Source organism: Chaetodon trifascialis, chromosome 11 (assembly GCF_039877785.1).
Source record: "Chaetodon trifascialis isolate fChaTrf1 chromosome 11, fChaTrf1.hap1, whole genome shotgun sequence".
Taxonomy (NCBI): domain Eukaryota; kingdom Metazoa; phylum Chordata; class Actinopteri; order Chaetodontiformes; family Chaetodontidae; genus Chaetodon; species Chaetodon trifascialis.
In genome coordinates this window covers 3,003,344-3,017,241 of record NC_092066.1, presented here as the reverse complement: position 1 = coordinate 3,017,241, position 13,898 = coordinate 3,003,344, and the positions used below count along the sequence as shown (strand labels likewise).

Below are 13,898 nucleotides of genomic sequence, written 5' to 3'. Positions count from 1 at the left end.
CAGCTGAGTGCTGTACAGAAAGAGACGCCATCTCTCAGCCTCCCAAGATGAATCTGAGTCTGAAGCAGAGGGGGGATGTTCGCCAGCTCCTACCCCTAACACTGAATATATTGTTTTCAGATGGGGGGCCATGATAGTATAGAGTGAAAAATGTATTTCACGCCGTGAGAGTGTGTAGGTGGACAGGAGTAAGAGAAGGTGATTGGAAAGGTCTCTGTTGAGTCAGCGCTTCTTTATTTTCCCAGCGAGCAGCAGGGAGTTCATAATGGAGCTTCTATGTATCTACACATTCTTCCTTTTTTATCACTTTCTCTATTTTCATCCATCATTTTATTACCCAGCCCCCAAAAGAGCTGCTTCTCCGCTCAAACTTCTCTCTGAAGTAGTCTCTGTAGTTCCACAGGAGAGAGAAACTTTGAAGATGTTCTAGCAGTCAATAATGGATATCCGCTGGATGAGTGGCAGAGCAAATCAAGCACAGGATGGCTTGATAAATGACTTTACTGTAGGTGCTTATTCCAACTGGGGTTGATTAATTGTTTTCCTTCCCCTGACTCATTGTTTCAGCACTAATTTCTGCTCAAGTGCAATTAACGATTATCAAGACTGAGAATCACAGCAGCGCTTTGAGCTAAATGCTAACAAGCTAGCCTGCCCACAATGACAATGCTAACATGGAGTTTGGCAGGTATGATGTTCACCAGGTGCTAGAGGAAAAGTCAGGAGACGACCAAAGTCTGTAAGATTCATCCTCTGGGCACCATGAACGTCTAATAGTTGTTGAGATATTTCAGTCTGGACCAAAGCGGTGGACCAACCAGCCGACAGACCCTGAGCTGTGCTTGCTGCATGGCTGAAAACCGGATGCTCTCACATGTGCACGTGTCCCTGATGTGTCTCGCAGCTTCGGTGCTTTTCTTACGCACAGACTCGCATGAATGTGCAGGCTGCAGCATTAACTTCGGCGGAGGCTGGTGATCAAAGCGACTCTCCCTCTTTTCCTAACACTCACCACATCTGAGTCGATACAAGCACAAGAAAACACACGACTAAACAAAGCCAACACTGATCTCACTCAATACTCGGCCCAAAAGGAGGAGGTATTAAACTAATCCTGGACAATCAATTTGTCTGCATCATTTGTAAAAGAGAAGAAAATCCATCAGGCCCCAATAAGTTTTCAACAAAGAGCACAATGATTTGTTCTCGCTGGTGGAGAAATGTGTGGAGCGCCGGCTGAAGAGAGCCGGCCGGACCGAGCTCTCATTCACTTTTATTCAACCCAACAAGTTCTTGTTTACAGTAGTTTCTTATTGAAATGTGCACTTGAGGGAAAAGATAGGAAGTAAAGTGCTGGAGTGCTCTCCTCGAGGTAAGATCTAAATAAGATTAAAAGATTAAAAGGATTAAGATTAGATAAGATTACTGCTTTTTAAACTACTTCTCAATCGAATAATTGAAGTAAAAACACAAACATGCAATGAAGTTAAATCGACATTCGGGTCCAGCAGATTTCATGTTCCAGTTGTTAAAAGATACTCCTTACCTGGAGTGTTGAGGAGGCGGGACTTCCTGCAGTGGTAGGCCAGTTCCTGTTCGCAGTGCTCTGATTGGCTGATGGCAGCCAATAGCTGCTCCTCTTCAGTGAAGTAGTCAAAGTGGACTGAATGCTGGTTTCCACCTGCAGACGGTCGGAGTCTTGTGAACTCTGTGTTGTTGTGCTGGATCTCCATCCACGTGGTGTCCTCTGGACGGACGGACGGACGGACGGACGGACAGACAGACAGACAGACAGACAGACAGACAGACAGACAGACAGATTTTCATTATTGATCAGTACTAATTAATCACTGCTGTTGTTCACTGTCTCGCCTTTGCAACAACAGCCATTATTTTTCTTTCCAAGAGGTCGATGAGAAGATCGATACCACTCTTACACTGTATTTGTATGTTAGATACAAAGACACAGCCAGCAGCAGGTTAGCTTAGCTTAGCACAAAGACTGGAAGCAGAGGGAAACAGCTAGCCCCAAAATACACCAACCAGCACCTTAAAACTAGCTGATCACCTCGTTCACAGACACTGAGACATATAAGCACACTTGACTTTACATTTCAGATTTTGTAGACTGGAAGCTGTAATTTGAACTGAACTTGGAGAGAGCCAAGCTAGCTGTGTCCCCACATCTCTAGTCTACATGCTATGCTAAGCTAATTGCCATTATGGCTATGGCAGAGAGCAGAGATCAATCTTCTCATCTTACTCTCGGCAAGAAAGTGAACTTCGGCAAAAAGAGAGTCAAAACAAAAAGACAATGTAAGATTTACACAAGATTACCAATTATAAGAAGCTGTGAGACAGAAGAAAGAGGAAGTGAGACATCATTATTCATATTTATGAGATTAAACAAATGACATGACAGAGGAAAAACAGGGCTGGAAGATAAAGTGGATCAGAGCGAGTCGAGAAGAGCATCATCATTTCTGATTATGTAAATGCTGATCATAAAAGATGTTGAGTGATGGTGGTGTGTGTGTGTGTGTGTGTGTGTCACCTGTCATGTTGCAGTAGACCAGCTGCGGCTTGATTGGCCCGCTGCCGTCCACGTCGATGTAAAAATGTCCCGACGTGTTGCCGTTGTGTTTGTACGCCTCGCAGGACTGCTCGTACACAGCTGGGAGGAAAATAATGAGATCAGCTCCAGCGTGAATCACATCAACATCAACACATCAGCTGGCAGACGCACACAGGGGCTGCGAGGGGATGCAGACTGCTCACAGCGGAGGATTATGGGTACCGCTTCATTCGTATGTATCGCCACTGAATCACCGTCTCATCAGCAGAGCGAAGGCGATCATCTTAAGTTTGATTTCTGCCGCGGCGTCCCATAAAGTAAAGATTAATCCAACTGGAGGGGACAGCAGTGACTGATGGGAGCACAAAGACTCCATAAATAAAACTTTAGACCTTTATCGGCCCCGCGTCCTCCTCTCTGTCTCCACATGTCCTCCTCTGCCGCCTCTGTCTCGCACACCGGTGCAATCAGAGAATCGAGCCCTTCGAGTCAAGTCCGTCTCTAAAGGTTCCCACACTCTGCTCACCTGTTTGTCTTTCTTCTCAGCAGCCAAAGACCCTTTATTCATGGCGTTCCCTCAGCGTGGTTAGAAAAAGGCTTTCACAGAACCATCAGCGATAAAAATGAGAGCAGAGGTGAACCGTGGGAGAAACTCTCCTCTTTTGGTCTCCAGGATTTGACTGGAGAGAATGGGCACAGAACCAGTAAATCTCACCTATCAGCTCACCTCACCGCTGCGGCTCCATTCATTCACTCAGTATTGGACATTTTAGTCACGGCTACAGCCTCTTCGACCTCCACCATATCTCTCACATGCAAACAGATTTCATGCAAACCTCCTCCGCCGAGAAGAGGATGTGCAGATGTCAAATACAGCTCATGGGGGGGGGGGGTTAAAGGCTGATGAATCTGGCTTTTATTTTTGTAGTTCAAAGTGTGAGCGCGCTTAACATTTTCCACATTAATCCCTCGTTATAACTTCAGGAATAAGTCACAGGCAGCAAATATAAACAGATAATCAAGTAATGTGCTCCACTGCTCTCTCACCCACTGCAAATGCACGTAATGCCGGAGCCTGAACATTAATAATAATAATTATATGTTTAGAAATGAAACGCTAACGCAGTTTTCTCTGGTCAGCGGCTGTGACCGCTTAATGCTTTCTGTGACTGCTGTTTAATGTTTTTGTTGTATTATGCATGAAGCACTTTAAAATGTGCAACACGGACTGGAATGATCTTATCTTTGTTTAATGGGAATAATGTGCTAACATGTTTTAATGAGTGTGTACCAAAGGATGTTTCATCTGATCTCAACTTTCTCTGTTTGACTTCGGAGGACAAAAAGGTTTCATCATTGCTGTATGGTTCCTCTTTCGGGTCCCGTCTCACCTCTCGCCCTGTCTGCCTGCCTGCCTGCCTGTCTGTCTGTTTATCTGTCTGTCTGCATCAGGTGCTGATATTTGACTGACAGGTGACTTACAGCTGTGGCAGGTCGCTCCGCTGTAGCCGCTGTCAGAGCAGTTACAGTGGAAGACGGTCCAGGACTGACTGCAGCGGCCACCATGTTCACATCGGCTGGGAGAACACCTGAGACGGGGACAGGTGAGGCACAACATTAGAGAATTCTTACAAGATGTCACGCTTCTGCATTCAAAGCACATTAAGCCGATTCACTTTCACCTCCCGGCTCACTGAGTGAGAGGCTTCGGCCTTTTGTTCAGGGGCTCTTCAGCAGCGCACACTTGTTGCGTTAACACACACTGATTTTGTCATAAAGCTGCAGTCAGAAAAATTCCTCCCTGCGCTGTGATTTATGTGCGGTGTTAAAACATCCGCAGTGAGCTGGGAGTAATGCATTTTTATTTGAAGGTTTTAACAACATCAGGGAGGGTATGCTCGCAGCAATGAGTTTGATTAAAGCATCTGCGTGGCTCATAGAATCATCTGAGGGAGGAGCACAAGTAGCCAAGAAAAGCAATAAACTGTACAATTAACGTTTCACCTACTGAGCAGTTCAGCGTTTGCTCGATTAGTTTTGATGCAGAGCGGCCACCAGTCGACTTTATGAGTGTGCAGGACAGAGGACAGGCTGTCCACACTCCACTAGCATAAAGCCTTGTGTGGCTTCAGCTGTGTGACTGCCTCAAGTGATGTCACCTGAGTCAGGTGGTCTGTCTGGAGGAGTGGGGTTAGAAAGAAGCGACCCACTCCTCACCTCTGCTTGAAGCTAGCAGCTCGATGCCAACAGCATAACACACCTGAATGTCTGACCAAACTGTCGATGGTCGAGTTGCATTGTGGGTAACGTAGGCGCCATGTTTTGACCAGGAAGAAACTTCTTGTTTTCTGTGCATCGTGAGTCCTTTATACTGCAGAAAACATGTCTGAGCTGCTGCAGGACGATCAATCTGTGCTCGCTCTATAAAGATAAAAACTGTGTTTACGTGGTCCTCGCATCATGTTTTCTTTACCGTGTTCATAATGAAAGCAGCAGTGAGCATTTAACCGTGCTTTTTAACTCCCGCTACCTTTCACAGAGAGAAAATATCTTAATTAAACTAAACGGCCCTCTTATGAAATGCAGATTCCCATTTCAGAGAGAAACCTTCATGCTGAAGCTCCTCAGGGTTATTTATTTGATGGCCATCAGTGCACTTAAATAAACTGCTAAATAATGCTAAACGGCAGCGTGGGAGGAACAGAGCGTCAGGTAGAACATCTTTCATTTTTAATCTTCCTTTTTGTATTTAGGTGAAGTTGTGGGACTTTGTGGGCTTGAAAAAATAAAAAGCTTCCTTCCAGCGCGCTGAATGGAGAGATGGCTTCTGCAGAATATTCATTTGACCTTTCACCTCTCCTCAGAGGATCAAAAGAATCATTTCATTCTTTCACAGATGTCTCCCTTTAGATTTCTCTCTCATTTTATAGAAAAGGGAAAGTTTTCTGCTGAGCAGAGAATATTCTTTCACTTTGCGGCAGATCTTCTCTGATTGAAGCTCTTCTAAAGTGCTGCCGGCCTGTTTGAAGAAGCTCTTTAAATTAATCCAGCTCCCTGGAGACGCCACTGAAGCTCTGTGTGTTATTTATAGATAAATATCAAACTGCTGTAACCACCAGGACGTGACAGTGCTGTGTAGGAGGGACAAGAGGGACAAGAGGGACAAGAGGGACAAGAGGGACAAGAGGGACGAGAGGGACGAAGGGAGCTGAAGGAGGAAGGCAGCGACACATTTATTTAACACTGAAAATGAAATGTGACATTAGAGAAAGGGAAAGCGACGCGTCTCACAGAATGTTTTCTGTCTCTGCATGTTGATGATTTAGAGGAAACTGAATGTGGTCGAGGCTTCGGAGCAACTGAGATATTTCAGAAAAATGTCCATGAAATGAAAAACAATGGGTGAAAATTGATAGCACACGCATCGTTCAATGACCTGTTGGACACACGTGTCAATGCGCCTCCAATCCCTCGAGGGACACCGCACGTAATCCATGAAATCCAACGATCGAGTCATCTTGCCTCACTATTAGAAAGCAGACACGAGTGAGGCAGGCAGCCGCAGAGATGTCAGCACCTCCGCAGTCAGCGGGGGAAGAACAAGGAACTTTCCCATAAAATGGCCAAAAGATTAAGACTGTGCGAGCTTTCCTCACAGAGCGGCGCTGCCTTTGGCTGCAGGTGACAGCTGGAGGAAACCGCCTGATAACACAAGGCTAACGAGGACGTGAATGTTGGCTTAGCGATCAGCTGCTGAGGCTCCGAAAAGCTCGCAGAGCAAACTGAACTCAGAGGAAACAGCAGCCTCACGATGTTCAGGTAGCTGCTGCAGGCGGTTCAGTGGAGCGACCACACCTGAATCCTGATGGAGCTACAGAGACTGAACACGCCTACACAAACCTGAGTATAAAACATCTGGTACAAAGGTGGAACTAAAGCGGATGTCAGCTCCTATGTCTGCCGCTCTCCTTCATGCTTCCTGTAGTTTCCCCTTTTATTTCCTGTTATGTTTCACTAAACTTCTCACATATAACACAATACAACTCAGCAGCTCCTCCAAAATTACCATAAAGTTCAATCATATGACTCTAACCCAGTTTCAACAAAGCTTACATTACATGTATTACTTTTAACTGCGGGTGTGCATCGCCAGCTGCGAGCTGAGTGAATGTGACGGTGCGCTGCATTATGACATCATTCTATCAGCTCACATTAGCTGTGGGTAAAGTGAGGCCTGTGCAGCACACTGAACACATTTCTCTCATTCACCTCTACTGCATGGACGTGGAGATGGAGATCTCAGAGACGGACAACCTGTGCACGTACGGCTCGAGCGCTCGAGGTAAGTGAGAAAATATGTTAAAGCCACACTTAGAAATGATCCAGCTCGGCGTCTGATGCGCACTCTGCCTCTGATAGGACACACACAGACGCTATGTGACCTCCTTCTGCTGAGACAGAGACAGAGAGGACGACGGGAGACGATGAGTAACTGTGTTTTTATCCACGCCGGTTCCTTTCCATCTGCTGCAAGACCGGCTGGCACCTCCAGGAGGTTTCACACACACACACACACACACACACACACACACACACACACACACACACACACACACACACACACACACACACACACACACACACACACACACACACACACACACACACACAGTCATGTTTCCATCATTTTTGGGGACATTGCATAGACTCACATTCATTTCCTGCAGACTGACCCTGACCCCAGCCTTCACCCTAAAACTGAATGATTTACATTAGAAGGACTTGTGTTTTGTCCCCATAAGGAAGGCAAGTCAAACTTCAGAGGACATTACTTTGACTTCCATTCATACCCTAATCCTAACCCTAATCCTAACCTTAATCCTAACCCTAATCCTAACCTTAAACCAAGGCTTCACTTTGTCCCCAAAAGAACGACGAGTCACCATTATGTCCTCACAACATGGGTAATACACACACAGACTCACACATGCGATCTTGCATCCTTGGTGTGTGTGAATCTTGGCAGTGTGTGCACGTTGTGGTTTTATCTGTCTTTGGATTCATAAATACACGTCGCTGCACGCCGTCACAACTCCATTTAAACGTGCGTGACGCCGTTCGAGTGTGTGTTTGTCCAAAGCCAGGCAGGAGCACTGAGGAGAAAACAGATTACTGCACAGAATCTGCAGCCTCCATGTTGTTTAGATAAAAGCGCTGAGTCAGCAGCCTGTCAGCCTGCTTCAGTGGGATTTTTTAGCTCCATTTATCTCTATGCTGCTTTAATCTAAGAGTAAGCTGGAGCCTTGCAGATAAAGCACTTAGCTTTCACTTTAAATTCACATTACCACACTGCTCGGTTCCTTTTTAGATATGTAGTGTGTGTGTGTGTGTGTGTGTCAGGGCTGTAATGAGTGTGGACGTACAGTAATCAAACTCAGCACTGATATCTGATCTCCTTCACGTATACGAGCAGGAACACCATGAGCATATTTGACTTTGAGAAGTGAAAACTGACGTATTATTGCATGAGGAACGTTTCAGGCCTTAAACATTCATCCTGCAGTTCAGTATCAGGTGTTAATGAGTGACAAGACAACAACAAAAACAAGATGGCTGAGCAGTGAAGGCTTAAGATACAATGGACGCAAGCTTAAATCCCACTGCTGAACAGTAAGCCTGCCTGAAGAGGACGCCTGTGGTCACAAATGAGCCAAATGTCCCGTTTAAAAAGCTGTTGATTCATCAGGAAAGTATCAGGATGGCCGAGCGGTTAAGGCGTTGGACTTAAGATCCAATGGGCAAATGCCCACGTGGGTTCCAACCCCACTCCTGGTATTGTATGTTTGATCCTGGTCGCTGTGCTGCTCATATTGAGTCTGAGCTACAGTATTACATCTTCCATTCAGACTTTACAAGTGTTATTTGAAGGCAAATGAAGGTAAATGTGATTGCTACCATCTGTATACTTTAGTGAGAAGCAGAAGAGGAGGCTGCTGATCATTACACAGCTGCAGCTCTTCATCATCAGGGTCTATAACTGTTACAGGAGTCCATATTTACACCTTGAGTCGCCGCAGCTGAAGTTAGAGCCTCTGATTAAGAGCTTGTTCTGCAGCTATTTTTGACTCTGTGATGTGTTTTCTACTGTTTGCTGTTTTCTTTGGTTTTGTCGCGTCAACGCAGTTTTCTTCTTCTTCTGCTGCTCTGAGCTATGGGCTGAAAACACACATGAGCAGAGCAGAACACCTTTAAGCTTACAATCAAGGCTTTTGTCTCGCCGTTTCTCGGAGCTCTGAATGGCTCAGAAGGCTGCTTTCACCCTCGTTTCCTGGATGTTTAATAGACCAACTGTTTGGTGGTGCTGCCTGCGCTGTGAACTCAGCTCAGAAGAAGAAAATTAGAGCTGAGTTTTGATTCAGCACCAGCCCTGCCACAAGACTGACGGGTCAAGCCTATTAAATGCATGGCTGCCTTTATGTTGTACTCATTGCACGGGGTTGTAGTGCTATTAAGTCTGCACAAAGACGCACCAGTACAGAAGAGCACCCTGCTCTGAGATAAAAGCAGCGCAGGGAAGCTGTATTTTAACTCCATTTTCCTTCAAACTCTACGTCTCACGCAGCCCAAATTCAATCAGCGGAGCTCCAGTGTGGGAAAATGCAGCGGGAGCCGTGATTTGTCTCTTGTTCTGTTCCAGCGAGCAGTCAGATCCGTGCAGGAGCTGAACTCTGCTGAATAATAATCTAATAAATGTAGAAACAGAAGGATATTTAATTAAACCCACTGGAGCAGATTCTCCCTCTGTGGTGCGTTTGAGGCTTTGTGGGTGGCTGTGTTCGTATGTATAGACTGTATATACATGCAGAGATGTGTGCGAGTGTTTGCCTGCACTTGGTTGCCTCGAGGAGAGTTTTTAATTGTTTTAATTGTTGCTTTAATTGCGCTGCGTTTTTAGTGCGCCGCTGAGACGAGCAGGAAATTAGTTCCACTCTCTTGATCTGAGATGACCATGAATGACTCTTAGAGAGATGATAATGGAAATAATGACGTACAGTGATGATGAACTCTTGCTCTGCTCGTGTTTCTGTGCCTCTCTATGGCACGTGGAGGTGAAACCGGGAACACTTTCCTTCATAATAACGTCTATTTTTAGCATATACTGTATAAACAGTGGAGGGAGCCTGTGGGTGTGAAAGGTGAGGAGGAGCCTTAAAGCTGCTTTCCTTCTCCACTGGCTCTAGAAAGAAGCCTGATTACATGTAAGCTCATGAGAAATGACCCCAGCGCTGCCTTGATTTATTACTTCAGGGAACATTTTTCATAATGACTTTAAGGTCTCCGTCGCTGGCTTCAAGTCCTCTTCAATACAGCATGTTCATTTTAAAAATTAAGCTCCCATTTAGAATAAAACAGACGATGAAGCACATGATGTTTTAGGGCGTGGCTGTCTTGTGATTGACAAGTGTCCTCCCGAGCTCCACCCTCTTGTCCAAATATGGTCATCAGGTGTCCAATACTTCACCAGCACGTCGGCACGCTGATGTTTAGCATGTAGCTGTGGGCCTAATTAGAGCCTAACAGACCTGTTAGCATGGCCGTAGGCACTCAGTCTTGTTACAGCAGATTATGTTTCACAGTTTTTCTGTGTTTCATATTCTGCATTATAAAGCTCTTAGTAACCTTGTTTTAGAGAGGAGATATTCAGCTATAGTCCATGACTGTTATTATTATTATATTCAAGAAAAGTGAAGGGTCACAGTCGGTGCCTTAACAGCAGCACCTCGAAACAGTCAATGCAGGTAGAAGAAGAATAAAGAATGAAAACTCTTGACTTTCTTAACAGAGAATGGGAGAAATAAGTACTATAACAGTGACATTCACGGTGAAAGTGACTGCAGATCAAAGCAGAGGAAGATAAATGAGGAGAACACTATTATTTTGGTGAGAAGAGGAAAACCCAGGCAGGAATGTTGATTTGTCAGATATCAGGGAGAATAAACCAAACAGAGCTGTCAGTGGTTATTTCACACCTCAGGTGTCGACTGCACATTAATTCTTCGTTCCTTATAGGAAACGCTGCGAGCGCACGCTCTTCAATCCTCCTCGTGTGTGTTTGTTTGTAACGTTCCCGGATCTGAAACTCCAGAGCGCCGCGTCAGATCGCAAATAAATTACTCTGCCAGAAAAATCAAAGAGAAGAAAAATTACATTTCACTTCCACGGTGGTTTTGTCTCTTAGAAAATTGGATGACAAAACAATTGAGGCAGCTCCGAAAAAAAAAAAAAAACAGCGAGAAACGTCTGACTAACTATTGGCCTGGAGTTTAAAGAAACTTCCTTCAGCTGCAGCTTTGCTCTTAGCTCTGAACTCACAGTTTGGTTCTCAGCCCTCAATGCTTCCATGTGTTCACATGTTGCAGAACGTCAGGAACAGGTGATGAAATGTGCTTGTTCTGAAGCCACCGGGGGGTTTGTTTTGTGCACTGATGCTGCAGTTGATGCATGTCTGTGTGGGTTCAAATCCCACTCCTGGTGTCTCACATGCACCGGGATGGCTGAGCAGCGAAGGTGTTAGACTCAAGATCCAGTGTGCAATTGCACATGTGGGACAACAGAGAGCATCTACACAACAGCTGTGTGCCAACGACAACAAATACTAAAAGTAAAAGACTAAATATGTCGAACTGTTGCAACACTGAAGTCACTGAAGGAAGAATCATTAAACCAGACACATGACGTAAGCGTGTCCCAGCGCTCCACCGCCGGCGCCTCAAAGGTAACATGATGGATCAGTGAAAGCCCGGTGAGATGGGTTTTGGCGGCTCTGACCTGTCAATGATGCCACACATGTCGATCTGCAGGTGGCTGTAATTTCCCAGCAGTCTTTGCTGCACCATAATCAGGTCCACTGGCTGGTCCTCCAGACTGAGGAGACGCATGCAGCCCTGGAAGATGCTGAAGGGATTTTTACATTCCTGACCGTCTTCTTCAGCAGGACAACCTGGACAGGAAGGTAAAGACAGCAGTTACAAGCAACAGGAACACAGCAAAAAGTGACAAGAAAGCAGCGTGAGCAACGTTCCACAGGGATTAAAAGTTAGTGAGATTTACTAAAGAGTAATATTCAGCGAACTGGTGCAGAATGTGTTGGACCGCACAGACAGCTGAGCTGTGATTTGTGGTGGGTTGTGTATTTTCAAGTGGCTGGAATAATGCAAATATAGGCCAAGCCCTGATCAAATGAATGCGTTTTTTTCTGAGTAGTCAGTTTAATGTGGAAAAGGAGATAGTGAGCGTGCACATGCGTAAATGTGTGAGTGTTAATACGCACGATGCTAAAAAGCCTGAAGCAGTTAAAGAACATGCCTGGACTGCAATACTGCTGAGCAAAGAGAGGGCAGAAAATAAGAGATGTAAGAAAAGAAGAGGCAGCGAGGAAGCCAGAGGAGGATGAGGCAGAAGGCGAGAAAAAGGCTGGAGGGAAGGAAAGAGAAAAGAAAGCAGGAGGCGAGCGAGGAGGGAGAAGGAGGGGAGGGCAGGATGACAGCAGGACGGAGTACAGACAGAAATGAGTGGGAGGAAAAGAGAGAGGGCAAGACACAGCAGACTTATAACCTTCATTACAAAACACCCACCAGCCACATTTGGCTGAGTGCACACACAGCTGCAGAGGTGAGCACTGACCACACCAGCCCGACTGCGCCATACATAACAACGTCTTCAAATAAATAAAGCACATCTTTCACAGCAGTCATATAAAACCACGGTGGAACAGAGGATTCCTGCAGCTCCTCTGCAAAGTCTGGACCTTCAGGAAGCCAAACATGAAAAGGCAGGAACAGAGGAAATTAAACGAACCATTCAGGTAAATATGCCTAAAAAGGACAGAAAATAGAAAACCGCTTGAGTGCCACACACCTGCTGCAAGATGTAATTTAACTAGAACTTTAATTATGGAGAAGAAAACTTCTCTTGAATACTAATATTTTCTCCTCAGTCTGAACGTTGTCAGGGCAGCGTCTGTATAATCATGTCAAAGATTCGCCTGCTGCCTGCTCTCCAGTTTGGTGCACTGTAACAGCTCAGTGATTGGCACCTTCTCCAGCTTGATAACACACTTTGAGATTATACGTTTCACTCTTACCACCAAAGAAGAGCTGACTTCCTGCCGTGATGGAGAAGCTGGCGTGAGCGACGCCTCCTTCTTGTTTATCTACAGCGATGGTCAGACAACCTCGTCTGGAGCTCAGCTCCACTGAATGCCACTGACCGTCATTCAGAGCAGAACCTGGAGGAACATGTGTTTTCAATTAGGTAACATTTAAAACAGGGTTACAAAAGATTTATACAGGTTTCCTTTCTGAGCACTGGTGACAGGAGGTGCACGGTTAGAAATGATTTCTAGGCGTCAGACTGACCTGCGCTGAGCTCCAGCAGCGCTCTGCCAGCTTTATGGACCTGCAGCCGCAGCCTGGCCTCACTCAGGTACAGCCAGGCCACGCCCCCATCCTGAGGCAGGGCAAAGGTGAGCAGAAGCCCCGCCTTGTTCCACGTCCTGAACTGGAACCCCACGGACACGCCCCCGAGGGAGGACGCCGTCGCCCCCGGCAGCCGGAGGAAGCTCTGGGGGCCGGGGAACGTGACGGCGACGGAAACTGGCTCAGCACAAGAGAAGGTCACATTGCCCTAAGAGAGAGACAGAGGAGGTGGGACAGAAAAAGTGATTACTAGAGAGATAAAACAACACAAAACATGAATATTAATCAGCTGCAGAGGGCGTGTCGCTGTGACCTCTGTCGCAGTGATCTCATCAGCAAGTCTCCTTGGGAGTAAAAGCCGTAGATGCAAACAGAAAACACCAATGAGAGACACCTCAGAGGTGTGGAGGAGGGCGGGTATGTCTGTGAACAGCACTGTGCAGACTTTTCCATTGTGGTCCATTGTTTTGAGTAGTGGTAATGACACCGGGTCCATTGCTGCGGGTGCAGAGGTAATATGTTACAGTCCCGGCTCTCTGCTGGGAATATCAGTCTGCTATCTTTATAATGCTCCGGAAACACAGATGACATCTAAAAGCCCTTTGTAGAGCTGTTAAAGTGATATATGGAAGTACATTGTGGAGGATGCAGCACCACTGCAAAATATAAAGTAAGGAGTGAGCTATAAAATCCCCCAAAAGCCATTCACACACACACACACACACACACACACACACACACACACACACACACACACACACACACACACACACACACACACACACACACACACACACACCACTGAAGGCTCTGCTTCATTTTGTTATCGTGCCTTTAAGAACGGC

The 13,898-nt window shown here is 45.9% G+C and overlaps 1 protein-coding gene and 1 non-coding gene across 2 annotated transcripts in view; one reads left to right on the top strand and one right to left on the bottom strand.

Moving 5' to 3' along the window:
• The window catches only part of LOC139338966 (contactin-associated protein-like 4), an 83,493-nt gene that overhangs the window by 22,722 nt on the left and 46,873 nt on the right, over window positions 1–13,898 (bottom strand). Inside the window, exons 8-13 of the mRNA XM_070974342.1 lie at window positions 12,994–13,261; window positions 12,720–12,863; window positions 11,405–11,576; window positions 4,058–4,164; window positions 2,555–2,674; window positions 1,547–1,747 (exon numbers count right to left, since the gene is read on the bottom strand). Coding sequence (XP_070830443.1) covers window positions 1,547–1,747; window positions 2,555–2,674; window positions 4,058–4,164; window positions 11,405–11,576; window positions 12,720–12,863; window positions 12,994–13,261 — 1,012 coding nt within the window. The remainder of the gene's footprint in view (window positions 1–1,546; window positions 1,748–2,554; window positions 2,675–4,057; window positions 4,165–11,404; window positions 11,577–12,719; window positions 12,864–12,993; window positions 13,262–13,898) is intronic.
• Window positions 8,328–8,410, top strand: trnal-uaa (transfer RNA leucine (anticodon UAA)). Its single transcript has one exon. It is a non-coding gene; the product is annotated as a tRNA-Leu (tRNA).